The sequence below is a fragment of the Ceratotherium simum genome, chromosome 14 (assembly GCF_057802395.1).
Source record: "Ceratotherium simum simum isolate JZ-2026a chromosome 14, ASM5780239v1, whole genome shotgun sequence".
NCBI lineage: Eukaryota > Metazoa > Chordata > Mammalia > Perissodactyla > Rhinocerotidae > Ceratotherium > Ceratotherium simum.
Genome location: NC_141913.1, coordinates 35,860,254 through 35,875,000, shown reverse-complemented (window position 1 = coordinate 35,875,000; position 14,747 = coordinate 35,860,254). Strand labels below are relative to the sequence as shown.

Here is a 14,747-nt window from a genome sequence, read left to right as displayed (position 1 = left end):
TTCTAGAAGAGAAGCTTTTTTCTCTCTCTTTCCTTATACCTGACCCACCATAAATTCACCATAAAATGGAGATACTTGGCTAAATTCAAAGGGTAAAAATTAAAGAGAAATGCAAAGCAAGGAATCCTAAAGTTCCTTTGATCTGCAGAATTATACACCTGGCAGGAGTAAGGAATCAATGAGTTGAAAGATTATTTGAGAGAATCTCCAGTATGTGATATGGGCTTGACAAGGGAATTTGTGAGCACCTCCTTACAGTTGCCACATGACCAGAGGGACAGACGGGGCTTAAATTAGAGCAGGAGAGATGTGGGGCAGACTTTTGAGAGAATGTTTTCACTTCTAATAACCATAAAATGCTCATGAGCAACTTATCAAAGAGATTAGGCCTCTGCTCCACCCCTGCCTTGAAGACCAGTAGTAGTCAGTGTGCAGCATTTGCAGTCCAGCCCCCAGCCGGTTGTGGCCTCTGTTTTTAAAAATATGTCTTGTATTCGAGGAAGCATAACAATTGCCATGCAGTGTCATATCTTCAGTGCTGCCTGCATTACCCCCAGGGGCTGATCAGCAGCATCATCTGGAATCAGTCAGCAGTCAAGCAATCAGTCAGCATTGAAGGTCTCATTGTATGTGCAGCACTGTGGGAAGAGCAGTAAAGAATAGATAGAGCATCTCTGAAATGATGAAGCCATTCAGCAGAAAAACAGTGATAGCAACATAAGCAATCTTACCTTCTATTTGCCTGCATTTTACAGTTATTGGTAGCATTGCCCAATCTAGGGCCACTGCATTAAGTTGTGCAGATTGTGTATACAAAAATGTGAATGGCACCATCTAGAGTTGTATGGTGCACAACCTGCCCCATCATTCGTGGCAGCCCTGTCACTCATAGAACCTCATTTAAAGCTTTGCAGGTGTGGAAGTCTTCTTACATTTTAAGTTGGTTTCACATCCATTTGGTCCTCATGACAGTTTTATGCGATTGCAGGGCTAGTGTCATTCTCCCCCAACCACAGATGAAGAAACCAAGTCCCAGAGAGGAGCTGGGACTGCTCTAGGTGGATGGCAGAATGAGATTAGGACCCAGAACTGATAGCTCTTGATTCAGGGCCGTTTCTACTAACCAAATTCACTTAACCCAGTCTTTCAGGAACACAGGTAGGGTGCAAGAGACAGGCTATTGGGTAGTCACTGGGAGCTGAGAGAGGGGCTAAGTAAAGGTCTCTTCTTCTCTCCTGACCCCGAATCTGACCTCCCCCTCACCATGGCCAGCTTCCCTTCTTCATGGCCCTCGTCTCCACCCCCAGATTTGAGCGGGAACAGAACGATACCTTCATCATGGAGATCCTGGACATCGCTCCGTTCACCAAGATGCGGATCCGAATTGATGGCCTGGGCAGCCGGCCTGAGTGGTTCCTGGAGAGGGTAGAACGTGCACCCTCACTCTCCCTTCCACCCACTACTCACTTCTTCTTCCTGCTCTTTTAGGTTGTCAGTGGACCTTGTTAAAGTGCAAATGTCACCTTAGAGGGTTATTACACAGACCCAGCCTATATAATCCAATAAGCTTTTTGGTGTAAATTAATCAGAGATCATAGTTTTATTTATTTGTGTCCAGAGAACACAGCATGCACTGTCAATATGTCATGGAAAGAGATTTGGTGTGGGCTTCTTGGAGGAAGTGAGTTGGGAGGGTTGAGGGGTTGAGAGAGGCACAGCAAGAACTGGGGCAGCGAAAGCCCCCAGTGGTGAGAACTTTAGGCAGGATGGCAGGGGAGCTTTTGGTGCCCTGTGATCACGCAGTCGGGTGGCTGCCTCTTTTTCCGTCTTGGGCCTCTGCTCCCCACTGAGTCAGTCCTCTCATCCCCCGTCCACCAAAGGCCATCTATCCTGAGTCCTCAACCTCCTACTTCCCTGTTCAGCTATTAGCAGATGTTCTTGAGCAAACAATATGGGGCCCACGCCAAGGACAATCCGGCCAACTTCAGTATGCCGTTACCAGGTGTTTGTGGCTGACCGTGGTTTGGTTGGTCCATTCTTCTGTCCTTCATTCAGCAAACAATTCTTGTGCACAGTGATAGGTACCTCTTTGAAATGTGTTTGGACAAATTGCCCATTTCCAAATCCCCAAACTAGGGTAGTCCCAGTGGGGGTTTTAGGCCCCATGCAAGGTATACAGGACAGGATCTTTGTCCTGGAGAGGGCCCTTTCTACACGCCTTGAGCCTAAGTCAGAAGAACCCATCTCAGGTCTGGGATCTTGGGTCTTTGGGGTTCAACGGAGTGGGCTGCATTAGCGGGTGGGGGGCTGGTGGAGGTGAGGGGGGGCTGGTGGAGGTGAGGGAGGGCATTTTCACACCAGCTCCCCCTCATCCAGATCCTCCTGAAGAACATGAATACCGGAGACCTGACCATGTTCTACTATGGAGACTGGCTGTCCCAGCGGAAGGGCAAGAAGACCCTAGTGTGTGAAATGTGTGCCGTCATTGATGGCGAGGAGATGATGGAATGGACTTCCTACACCGTCTCAGTTAAGACCAGTGACATCCTGGGTGAGTCAGGGGGTCCCTCCCGTCTCCCACTCCCACCTCCCACTACCTTTGCCCCTCCTCAAATTCTGGCTCAGGCCCTGGACTCTGGTCAGGGCATTTTTCTTTGGATGCCCTTCCAAAAGCTAGTTAATCCAAGTCCTTTCCACAGTGTGTCACTTTCTGTCTGGACAAAGTATTTTCTCCCAATGCCTTAATTGGCTCTGTCCCTCCTCCTTCAGGGAAATGGAGGAGAACAGTACCATACAGTATGGTCAGCACTTTTGAAAATGGTGCAGGAGCTTGACTCAGAGGCCCTCTGTCTTCCTGCTGCTGCCCAACACCCTTCACCCAGGTGCCAGCCATCTTGGATGCCCTTGGGTTCCTTCCTACATCCCTGCACTTGGCGACCATCTTCTGTGTGCCAGCTTTGGCCCGGGGTATTAGGAGGGAGATATGACCCAGGGCCCTCGTGGATCTGACATTCTAGTGGAGTGATGACAGTGAGGCTTTGACAGAGGTCAGCACAGGTGCTGGGGAACCCTGAGGAGGGCACCTTACCTAGCTGGGGAGCAGAGGCAAGGGTCATGGAGGGCTTTCCAGAGGCGATGCCAAAGTCTAGTCCAGAAAGACAAACAGAAGCCACTGAGGCAGATAGGACATCAGAGGAAGGGCTTTCAAGCAAAAGTACTAGCATATACAAAGGCCTGGAGCTGAGAGGGAATACATTCTTGTCACAGAGGCAGTGCCTCCCACCTACCCACCACTATACCAGGCCTGTTCTCCAGGAGCTGTTGCAAGGAATCTGGCAGACTTGTTCATACTGATTGTAAATGGTAGTGAGGGATTAACTTGTTGGCCCTTGTAGCTTACTTTTTCAACAAAGGAACATTTAGCCAAAGAAATGAAACTCTCATGGTAGGATCTCAGGCATAAGTGATGGGTTAGTACAGTTGGTAGTTTGTTTTTGGCATCTCCCTTCTTCCTTCTCACAGAGAAGCTTTCACTCTTTTTACTTAAAGTTCCCAGTGTCCACGTGTTTTCAAGCTCCTCTATCCTCTGATGATGCACTCAGAAAATAATTGATAAGTTCATTCATAACAGTAGGATATGCATCAGAAAAGATTCAAGAGGTCACCTTTTCCGGAAGCATTTTCTTTTTAACTGGGGTCAGTACCTCTCTTTGGCTTAAGCGAATGATATGAAGTTCTAGTGTAGGAGGTCAACCAGAGATAGATTTGGTGAACAAGGAACTTTCCTATTTTCTTCTGAACCCACATTGTGCAGGAGGGAGCCTGTATTTCTAAACTGTAAAGCCAGTCTGCATGGCACGCCTTTTTTTTTTCTTTTTTTGCTGAGGAAGATTCACCCTGAGTTAACATCTGTCACCAATCTTCCTCTTTTTTTGCTTGAGGAATATTAGCCCTGAGCTAACATCTGTGCCAATCCTCCTCTATTTTATATGTGGGTCACCACCACAGCATGGCTGATGAGGGGTGTAGGTCTGCACCTGGGATCTGAACCCACAAACCTGGGCTGCTGAAGTGGAGTGCACCGAACTTAACCACTATGCCACAGGGCCGGCCCCATGGCAAGCCTTTTAAGTATGGGTGTATTTCTCCAGAACTAGGTGAGTTCTTGCACTAAACCATTCACACTTGCTAACCAGGACTCCAGTTAGCCCAAAAGCATTAACAAGGCACAGAGATAAAATAAAGGATACAGTTGGAGACCTGGGAGTCCCAGGACACTAACCAGCCCTTTCCAACCTCATCCTTGGCCTCATCAACTCTGAACTTGCTCATCTGCACCCCTGGCTCCTCTGAGGAGTCCAGGATTGAGGCCAGAGCAAGAGGGTTGTGTGTCAGAGAGGCCGGCACCCAGAGCCCTTGTCTTGTGCTCCCCCAGGAGCGGGCACTGATGCCAACGTGTTTATCATCATCTTCGGGGAGAATGGGGATAGCGGGATCCTGCCCCTGAAGCAGTCGGCCAACTGGAACAAGTTTGAGCGGAACAACACCGACACATTCAATTTCTCCAACATGCTGAGCCTGGGCCACCTCTGCAAGCTGAGGGTCTGGCACGACAACAAAGGTAACTCCCCTCAAGTTCAGGGTGATGGGGAGGGCAGGCGAGCTCTCCACTCAAGCCTCTCCCCGTTTCCCTGGTAGCATGTGGACTCTCCTACCCCAGGGTGTCAGGCAACTAAAAACAGCTGATTGCCACCATTTTGACACTTCCATCAGTTAGAAGAGCCAATGTTTCTCAACAAATTTTGGAGATGAAGCTTAGTTCCTCCTGCCTTCCCCCGAGGGATGAGTGGTTCCACATTTTCTGTGATGTTGGAGCATTAATTCTACTTAGTTCAGACATAAAAATTAAGGAGAAAAAAAGGCTATATCACCAAATCACTTTCCATGGATTTTCTATAAAGGATTATTCTTGTTTATTTATAATAGCAAGTCTAAAATTAGTCAAATACACTTATAAATATAAATGATGGAATAGGATATAAGCCAAGTGAGAAATTTATTTTTAACTTCAAAGTACCTAGGAAATACTTTGTCACATCTGTAACTGTGATGAAGTTCATATTCTCAACATTTTTGGGGTTATTTTTTTGTCATCTTCAGGCCACTCTGACAATTTTTTCTGGCTTTGGGCCTTTAAGTTCTATTTTATGTAATTAGAGAAGAGTTGTTAAATACTAAATTTCACCTCCTTGAGACATACTGTTTTCTTAATTCTTACTGTTCTAACTCACCTCTCTTCTATTCCATTGAAACTAGCCTCTGCAAAGCTATCCACTCAAAGCCTTCTCCAGTCTTTTCTGAGTCTTCCTGATGAGTGGCCCAGAGCCACCCTGACTGTTGTGTTTGTCCTTACTTCTTCCAAATCCCCACTGAGGACCAATATGTCTGTCATGGTGATTGATGAAGCCAACTTGGCAGTTTGCAACCTTTCTTCCTAAAGGACCTAGACTGTTTTGTGTTAACATGAGTTAAACAATTACATTTTTCCCATAACATGGAATAAGCTCAGATTAGGTGCAGAGAAAATAGCCAGTCTTCAAAGCAATAAAATAACGAATATTTGCACAGCACTCCACAGATTTCAAATCTCAGTCATTCATTTAGTGAACGTTTACAGTGTTCACTATGCCCTGACACTCTGTTAGGTATTACAGATGCAAATATTTGATCCTTACAACAACTTTATGAATTACTGCAGCAAAAGTAATTTATTATCCCTCTTTTCTACAACCAAGGAATATTGAGGCCCTATGAGGTTTGAATTTCTTACTCAGGACCACACGGCAGGAAAGGGACACAGCCAGAACTCAGACCCAAGTCTTCTGATGCCAGATCCGATGCCTGTCCTGGCACACCATGCTGTGATCCCGCCATCACTATTCTGCACCCTCACGTGGCTGCTGTGCCAGCAGGTCAAAAAATATGAGGAGATGAGGGCAGTTTCTTCTATCTCTGTCCGCTATGTGCTCCATATATGTTTATTTTGGGGGTGTATAGGGGGTGTCTTGTCCAAAAAAGGATGCATTGCAAGGAGACGCTTCTTCCTCACCTGTTCATCCAGGTGTCATTATGAGTCTATGGAAAAAAAACATGCTTGCAAAACATTCTTAAAATATTCCTAATGAATCTCTCCTCTTTCCCAAGAAGGAAACAAGACAAAGACCCCTGAATTCTTTCCCATTCTCTTGTCACTCATTATGATTGTCTTAGGACTAATAGTAGGTTGGCTGGAGGTTGAAAGTCTGGCTTAATAAGAAGAGTCGTAATCATTAAGACCATCTTCTGCCCCAGACACTATACAAGATCAAGATGAGCCGCTGTGCGTTACACTCAACAAATGGCTCACTCAGTCCAGACAATCACTTCAGTGTTTAATTGGGCTGCCAGTGACTCAGTAAAAGCACTGAGCCCCACTGTGTGTGTCACCACAAGCCTAATTAGAGGGATTGAGAGATCAGATTAATGAGAGTGGGTTGGGGATGGGGTCTGTCTACCCTAACATCTGTGCATACAGTTTCCTGTTGCAGTGCCCACACGAGAGGCAAATCATTGTTTTGGAGTATATTCTCAGGAAGTATGCCCCTGCCTTAATCAGAAAGAAGCACTTGTATCTGTGGGCTTCTAACTCTTTGCCAGGCCACGAACACACACTGGCAAGATATCACTACTCTCTAGGGCAAGAGCCATGCCTTGTTCATCTTTATCTTCATAACTGCCTACGATAGTGCCTGTAGCATAGTGGAAACTCATTAAATCTTAGTTTAGTTGAGACCTCCCACCCCTACCAGGAGAGAGCTGAGAAATATCAGGGCCTTTAGTCCTGTTCTGCCCTAGCCCCCACCTCAGAAGCAACAGAGAAGCAAAGGGACTAAAACCTTGAGAAGGAAGGAATATTATTCCCAGCCAGCATGAACAGTGCCCTCAGGGTTCAACCACATGATGAAGTCAGGGTTCAAGAGGCCTCCTGATCACCTCCCGGTCAGGCCAGAAAACTGCATAAGGAAGGATTTCATGTAGACTATGATGACCTCCCTCCGTTTTCCAAGAGGAGAAGACAATGCCAGGGCCATTTTTAACATGAGTGTTTCATTCATAGTAGGTGAGGGTGGAGGGGAAGGCCAGAAAGACTGAGGATGCCTGTGTTAAAGACCACAGTTCTGGATAAATCACTCAACAGTCTTTGGAGCCATGGAGCTGTCCCGGGTCCTGACTCCTTCTCTGGCTTCTCTCAACTGTGGACTCCATAGCCTGTTTCCAGGCTTCCAACCTTGGGGACTGACTATTTTCAACCTGGCTTGTTATAGACATCCCTCAAGCTTGACAGGATGTTCCAGATTGCCATAAAGCCCACCCTCCATTCACAGCAATAAAAAGCAGAGAGTTGCTGATCCAAGATCAGAGCTTATCTCTGTCTCTTGCCTTCAAATGCTACTATCTCCAGTTCCACCTTATCCAACTCTGAACTCCACCTGACTAACCCTTTAAGCCCTACTGATTCTCTGTTCCTTGGATGACTTCTCCTGTTGATGCCATGCTTTCAATGTCTTTCATCACCTTCCATCACAGTTTTTTTCTCACCACAACTTTCCAGAGTCCTTTGGGGCATTCCTGCTCCATGTTGTATCCTTCCTTCTAAACTATCTAGGAAGGTAAAGGCTAGTATAGTAGAAAAATATTCCAGAAAGTCAAGCAGTAACATTTCAAGAGTCAGGGATAATGTTTGTCTGTAGTGATGCCTATTTTTCCCCCTTTCTTGTTTTTCTCCTCCTACCTGACATGTCCTCTCCCCAGATGGTGTGAGCAGTCCAGTTCCTCTACAACTGCAGCCCTAACAATCCTCACGGTTTTATATTGGTATTAGTCAATAAATCAAATGCAATTGATTCTCATTAATTAGCAAACTCTGAACCAATGCTTCTAGGGGAAATACAAGGATAAGTTCCTGCAAATTGCAACATTTTCATCAACTGATCAGTACACAATCTTGTTTTGTGTGTGTTCCTGTTTAAAGATACTTTATTAAATATATATTGTTGATTTATTAAACGTGAAGTCACAGCCAACAACACTATAACTCATGGCTGAACAAAGCTTATCTAGCACATGTATTTTCTCTATGAGGCACATCACAGCCTTCTTCCACTTAGGAACACTAGACAGCACTTCAGCACTATGCTTGGGGGCATTTTAAGCAGCAAACTCACCAATAAAAAGCAAAAAAATGTGAAAAATGCAGCACTAAATAGACCACATAAAAGACTCCTGTTTATAGTATGAGAGCTGAAACAAGAAGGCAGAGCATCATTTTGATCAACTTCAGCTGGCAACATGTGCATCAGACAGCTAAATTTTTTACCACTCTGCACATGTCCATGAATGACTATTAAAGCACTGTGAGTATTGATTATAGGGTTACAAATAAATTTTAGCAAGTAGGTGAATTTGCAAATACGGAATGTACAAATAATGAGGTCCAACTGTATCGAGCACTTACTGTATGTTACTGTGTTCAGTGCTGGGGATACAGTAGTGAACAAGAGGCAAGGTTCTTGCCATCTTGAAAATGACCTTCTAGCAAAAAATACATTTATTAAACAAGTAATTAATTTAAATAATGATGTGTGTTTAAAATGGGGGTACACAGGGTGATAATCTGAGGACTCACAGAAGAGCTCTCTGAAAAAGTGATATTTAAGCTAAGACCTGAAGAATGCATAGGAGTATATACAAGGTGAAGTGTGTGTTTGCCAAAAATGGAGGAGCACTTTTGAAGCAAAGTGAATAGCAAATATAAAATCCCAAAAATAGAATAAGTCTTTTTTTATTGAGATAAAATTGACCTATAACATTATTAGTTTCAGGTGTATAACATAATGATTGGATATTTGTATATATTGTGAAATGATCACCACAATAAGTCTAGTACACATCCATCACCACACATAGTTACGAGTTTTTTTTTCTTGTGATGAGAACTTTAAGATCTACTCTCTTAGTAACTTTCAAATATGAAGCACAGCATTATTAACTATAGTCACCATGATGTACATTACATCCCCATGACTTATTTATTTTATAATTGGAAGTTTTTACCTTTTGACCACCAGAAATCTTGATATGTGCCACAAATGAAAGAAAATTCCAGAATGACTGCAAAGTAGGAAATAGCGTGGGAGCTAGAAAGTAGACAGGAACCAGGCCATGCAAGATGTTATAAGCCATGTCAAGGATTTGGACTTTATCATAATTGTATTGAGAAGCCATCAAAGGATCTCAGGAACAGTAGTCACATAGGGAAGATTATCATAGTGTCCGTAGGGAATAGGTTAGATGGAGAAGAAAATGAACTCAAAAGACTGGTTAAGAGATATTGGGAGATGATGATGTCTTGCACAATGATAGTAACAGTGGGGAGGGAATGAAGAAAAAGGAAAGATTTGAGAAATGATAAGGCAGAGGATTTGTTAAAGGTTTGACTGCAAAAGAGACTTGAACAAGAATGGTAAGGATGCAGGAGGAGATTCTTCATCTTGATGTGTAGAATTTGAAGGTCTGGGAGACATCAAAGAGGTGATGTCCAGTAACAATAGGGTCTGTAGCTCAGGAGGAAAGCTAGTTGGGAGATATTGATCTGAGATATTGATCTGAGAGTTGTTAGTGAAGAGACATATTGAAATCATGAGAGTGAATTAGAGAGTCTGTGGAGGAAGTGCAGCTTGAGAAAAACAAGGGCGGCCTAGAACAGATTCCTGAGAATTCCAACATTTGAGGTTAGATTATGGAAAGGAAGGAAGAAGAGGGAGAGGAGGAAAAGAGGAGGAAAAAGAATTGCCTCCACAGTTTTTACTTCCAAACTGGAATGTGTTTAGGGAGATGGACCCTGTCTGGGGAACCCTGTAATGCTGAGGATTGTTCACTGGATATGAAATCCCAAGGTGTAGTGTGTTGGTTCTTGATGCCATAGTTTCTTGGACATAAATTTAATAAAGGAAACATGAGCCCCATTTTTTTTAAATAGCAAAGCAATTCAAAATATTTAAAATTTGTATTTCTCCCTAGCAAATTCCCAGAATCCCTTGATGAGAAATTTTGTTATACAGCCAAACAATTAAGTCACTGTAACAGGGAGAAAGGAGGAAGAGATGAACAGCCCTCTATCATTTATGGATTCATGTTTATCAGACAAAAATGTTCTTTATTGCCTCCTAAGTACTCCCCGCCCCCCCCACACACACAAAATGTCAGGGAACATTTCTCACCTAACCTCACCCTCTCTGCTCGCTAGTCCCTTTTGTAATGTGGAATTGTCTCTTTATTCCTGACTGCTCCAATCCTTCCAGAGAAAGTTGTGGTACATATGAGTTTGCAGCAATGAGAAATGTCTAAGATGAAATTTTTCCCTTCAAAAGGTTTTCTCTTCTCTTCACTCTCTTCTTTTTCCTAGCTCCGTGAACTCTGAGGCCAGCCCTTATTTAAATTTCACCTGACATGAAATAACTTACATCCTTTGGGCCAAGCTAACAGTCATTCATAAATGGATACCCAGGAGTTGGTTTTGCACCTGAAATTTCCTTCCACTGCTAAATTCTTATGCATCTTTCAAAATCCAGATTAACTATCACATTCTTCATGAAGCTCCCTGATTATACCAAATGAAGTTAGATGCTCCCTACTCCGTGCTCCTAAACTGCTCTGTTCAAACCTCTACTTGTAGCACTCATTATGCTGAATTGTAAATGTCTTGCCAATTACATTTTGAGTCTCTCAAGGGTAGAGACCTTATTTGATCTATATATTCCCAGTGCCTGCAATTAGTATTTAATAATCATATAAATTAACGAATAAATGAATAAGTTGATGTCAAACATTAGCTTGTAGCAGCTTCTGGATCCTAAGTGGATGGCTTCAGAATGCCATCCTTTCCTAGACTTCCATGCAGATCTCTTTCTCCCCTCTAGGTGTTTGAGAACTTTCCAGATGTAACACATAATATCAGACACTCTTATTAAAGCATTTGAAATTTTCCAAGTGTATGTTTAGTTGGTGGAATAGTGTTCCCCCAAATTCTTGTTCACCCAGAACCTCAGAATGTGACCTTAATTGCAAATAGGGTCTTTGCAGATATATTAGTTAAGGATCTCAAGATGAAATCATCCTGGATTTAGGGTAGGCCCTAAATTCAATGACTTGTATCCTTATAAGAAGATGAGAGGACACAGAGAGACATATAGAGAAGAAGGCCATGTGAAGATAGAGGCAGAGACTGCAGCTAGAGATAGCAGCTACAAGCCAAGGAATGCCAAGGATTGCTGGGAGCCACCAAAAGCTAGGAAGAGGCCAGGAGGATTCTTCCCTGGAGCCAAGGGATCATGGCTCTACTGACACCTTGATTTCTGACTTCTAGCCTCCAGGGATGTGAGAGAATACATTTCTGTTGTTTTAAGCCACCGAGTCTGTTGTAACTTGTTACAGCAGCCCCAGGAAACTAACACAGTAGGGAAAGCCCTTCTGGGGAATAATAATAAAGACTTTCCGAGGGCCCCAATTCAGGCATCTCTCTCCAGCAAAGAATCTGCCTCAGAATTTGCTGCTGGGTGGAAAAATATTTAAGGCCACTGGGTCAAGATAAAAGACACAAAATCAGAATGCAGTCCCATCAGAGAACCTAATGTCAATGGGGGTAACTGCAGCAGCTTAAAGTACAGTGAGGCCAGGTGTTCCAGAGTTATAACTCTCAAGGTGGTGTTAAGTAGGGATCTGCTTGACAAACTCACTGCTCTTAGCTTTTGCAGCTGGAGTCTTCAGAGTCCTGCAGGCTGTTCAGTGGTACTGGGGCTCAAAAACCAACTACTCCTTCAAGCAGGAAAAAGAGGAAGAATCTAGAGCCAAAAAGCATCATATACTGGCTTCTATTCCCACTATGGACTTGTCATTTAATTCCAGTCACTGGGACCTCTGCCTTGTGACCTAACTCCTGCCATTCACCCTGCCGTGATTACATCTCCCTATTTATGATTGACAAACTCTCTTATGTCCTCATCTCTTCACTGAAAGTTCTTCCTATTGCATTCTCTAACTTGAACTCCCTCCCGGAACAGTCATCATATTTGTAACTACACGCTTTTTCTCTGTCTCCCTTACTTGACTGTCAGCTCCAAGAGTACCATTGTCTTGCTCGTTGCTCTTTCCTTAACGCCTATCACACTGCCTGTAATACAGTACAGACTTAATATATCTTTAATAGAATTTATTTATACTCCTGTTTCTGTCTCTCAGACCCATTCCTGTCTTTTCATGCTTCAGTCATAGGGAACCAATGTTTCTCCAGAATCAGAGTTTTTCCTTGTGCCTTAGTACTTTCAAAAATTGAGTGCTGGCCATGAACCTCAGGGTCGTAACTAGGTTTTACAATACCAGCTCCCCCTACTCCCAGACACTGATTGTGCACATATATAGACTTTCTCAGTTTTCCTGATCCATTTTTCTTCTATGCGAAGACCCGACAGCCAATTCTTCTTGTGTCATCATTGTCAAAAAAAACCTGAAAGAGGAAAGTGGTGTTTCAGCACCACGGACAGCTCCACACCGGTCCAGCTGTATTGCTTGTTGCAACTCCTATGGTTTAGGTGCCAAGCTCTTCAAAGAGCTTGATTCCTCCCTTGGATAGGCCAAGGGATAAGACTATCTGATTGCCTTGGCCTCATAATGGCTCTTGGAATTACAAAAATCCTGGGTCGCTGATGTGATCCTCTTCCCCTTGTAGGCAGAAAAGCCTCCTCCTCTCCAGACTTTGGATCTGAAAGCAGGACCATATCACTGGTAGGTCTTGAGATTCAACAGGGAAAGGAAGATTTCCCTCACCTCACTGACCCCAAGTGATTGGGATACTGGGGTCAGGATAGGGTCAAGGAAGTTCTGGGGGACAAGTCCAGGTTCTGTGTCCAACTTCCTCTTTATAGGAACTTTCTCTTCCAGGGATGGAAGTTTAAATGTTAACACAAGCTAAGACAGCTAAATATGTCCTTAAGCTCTCTCTATGCCACATTTTTTCATATTTAGTCTAAAAATATTCAAACTAAAATATGCTTCCTTGCATAGAAATTTATGAGGACAAATATATTTCATTTGAGAGTCTTCCACAAAAAAGTTGTGAATCCCTGAACAAATACCATATAAGTCAGGTTTCAAATGTCTACTTAACTTAGCATAGCAATCTTCTCTTTCCCTGAATCTACCTTTCCATCTTTTTTGTTTATCCAATAGTTCTTTTTTATGAAAAATTTAAACATTCATAAAATTGAAGGGAATAGTATAATGAACTTCCACATACCATCACATAGATTCCACCATTATGATTTGTCATACCTACTTTACCCTTTTTACTTTTTCTTTTTTTTCTTAATTTCTTTTTGGTTGCTGAAAGATATAAAATCAAATCCTAAAACTTATGTCATTTAATCTCAAACATATTTAGTATGTTTCTCTTTTTAAAATAGACATTTTCTTGTGAAATCACAATGCCATTATCACACTTAACAACGATTTCTTTGTGTCATCCAATTTCTACTCCATGTGCAAATTTCTTCAATAACATAAAATAGCCCTTGTACTTTTGGTTTTTTTGAATCAGGATGCAAACAAGGTCCACACACTACATTTAGTTGTTATGCCTCTTTAGTCTCCTTTAATGCAGAGCAGTGCCTGCTCCCTTTATTTTTTCATGCCATTGACTTGTTGAAGGAACTGGGTCCAATACCCGTAGAATTTTCACATTCTGGACCTGTCTGCCTGCTTCTTCATGGTGTCATTGCCTCTTTATTCCTCATATTTACTACAATCTGGAAGTCAGCTCTAAAGGATTGATTAGATTCAGGTTCAATCTTCTTTGGCAAGAATACTTTACAGGTGGTATCAGGACTACTTTAAAATGGGACCTGTGTACCTCATATTACATCACAGCAGTCTTGCTTTTACTGATGCTCACATCAAATAGTGGATCCAGGGGCTGTCAACCTGCTGACTCCATTGTAAAGTTCCCCCATAACTCTTTACCTAATGGCTTCACCCAGTGATGCTCAATTAGGGTTACAAGTGGTGATTTTCTAATTCTGTCATTTCTTATCCACTTATTAGCTAGAATTCTTCTGTAAAAAAATTGTCCCTCAGGCTATTTGATTACCATGAAATATAGTTCATAGAGGAAAATCAAGATAAATGATTAATTCTTCCCCTTAATTCTAATTACCCAGATAGCTTCTACAGTACTGAACAAATTATCACACAGAGTGTTTATTTTCTAATTTATCTTGCTCTTCTTCTTTCTTCCCCTTAATGAAAACTCTGATGAAATGAAGAATATTTTTTACCACAAGATGAATTTATATGTTTTCTTTTGCATAATGTAAATTCATAGAAATATAAAGACCCTCAGAAGTCATCTATTTTAACCCACTCACATTGTTTAAGTGAGGAAACTTCCCTGTTGTCTTCACCAGCAAAAACTAGCCATATGACATTGACCTGCCTGTTTCCTGGCAACTAGGCTGTTTCCAGCTGCATGCTTGATAGGTTCTTAGTGGAGAAAGTCATGGTAGGATCCCTGCCAATCATTTCTGAAACAAGTCAACTAAATCAGCAGTGAGAAGAGCTGAGGATGAAGCTTCTTTCCTCTCAAATGTGTTGGGGTT

At 42.7% G+C, this 14,747-nt stretch overlaps 1 protein-coding gene across 2 annotated transcripts in view; it reads left to right on the top strand.

Moving 5' to 3' along the window:
* LOXHD1 (lipoxygenase homology PLAT domains 1) overlaps positions 1-14,747 on the top strand; it is a 175,738-nt gene that overhangs the window by 143,606 nt on the left and 17,385 nt on the right. For both annotated transcript variants that reach the window (XM_004422502.3, XM_087438825.1), the window contains 3 exons: positions 1,308-1,425; positions 2,377-2,551; positions 4,436-4,621. In XM_004422502.3, the coding sequence (XP_004422559.2) occupies positions 1,308-1,425; positions 2,377-2,551; positions 4,436-4,621 (479 nt within the window). The remainder of the gene's footprint in view (positions 1-1,307; positions 1,426-2,376; positions 2,552-4,435; positions 4,622-14,747) is intronic.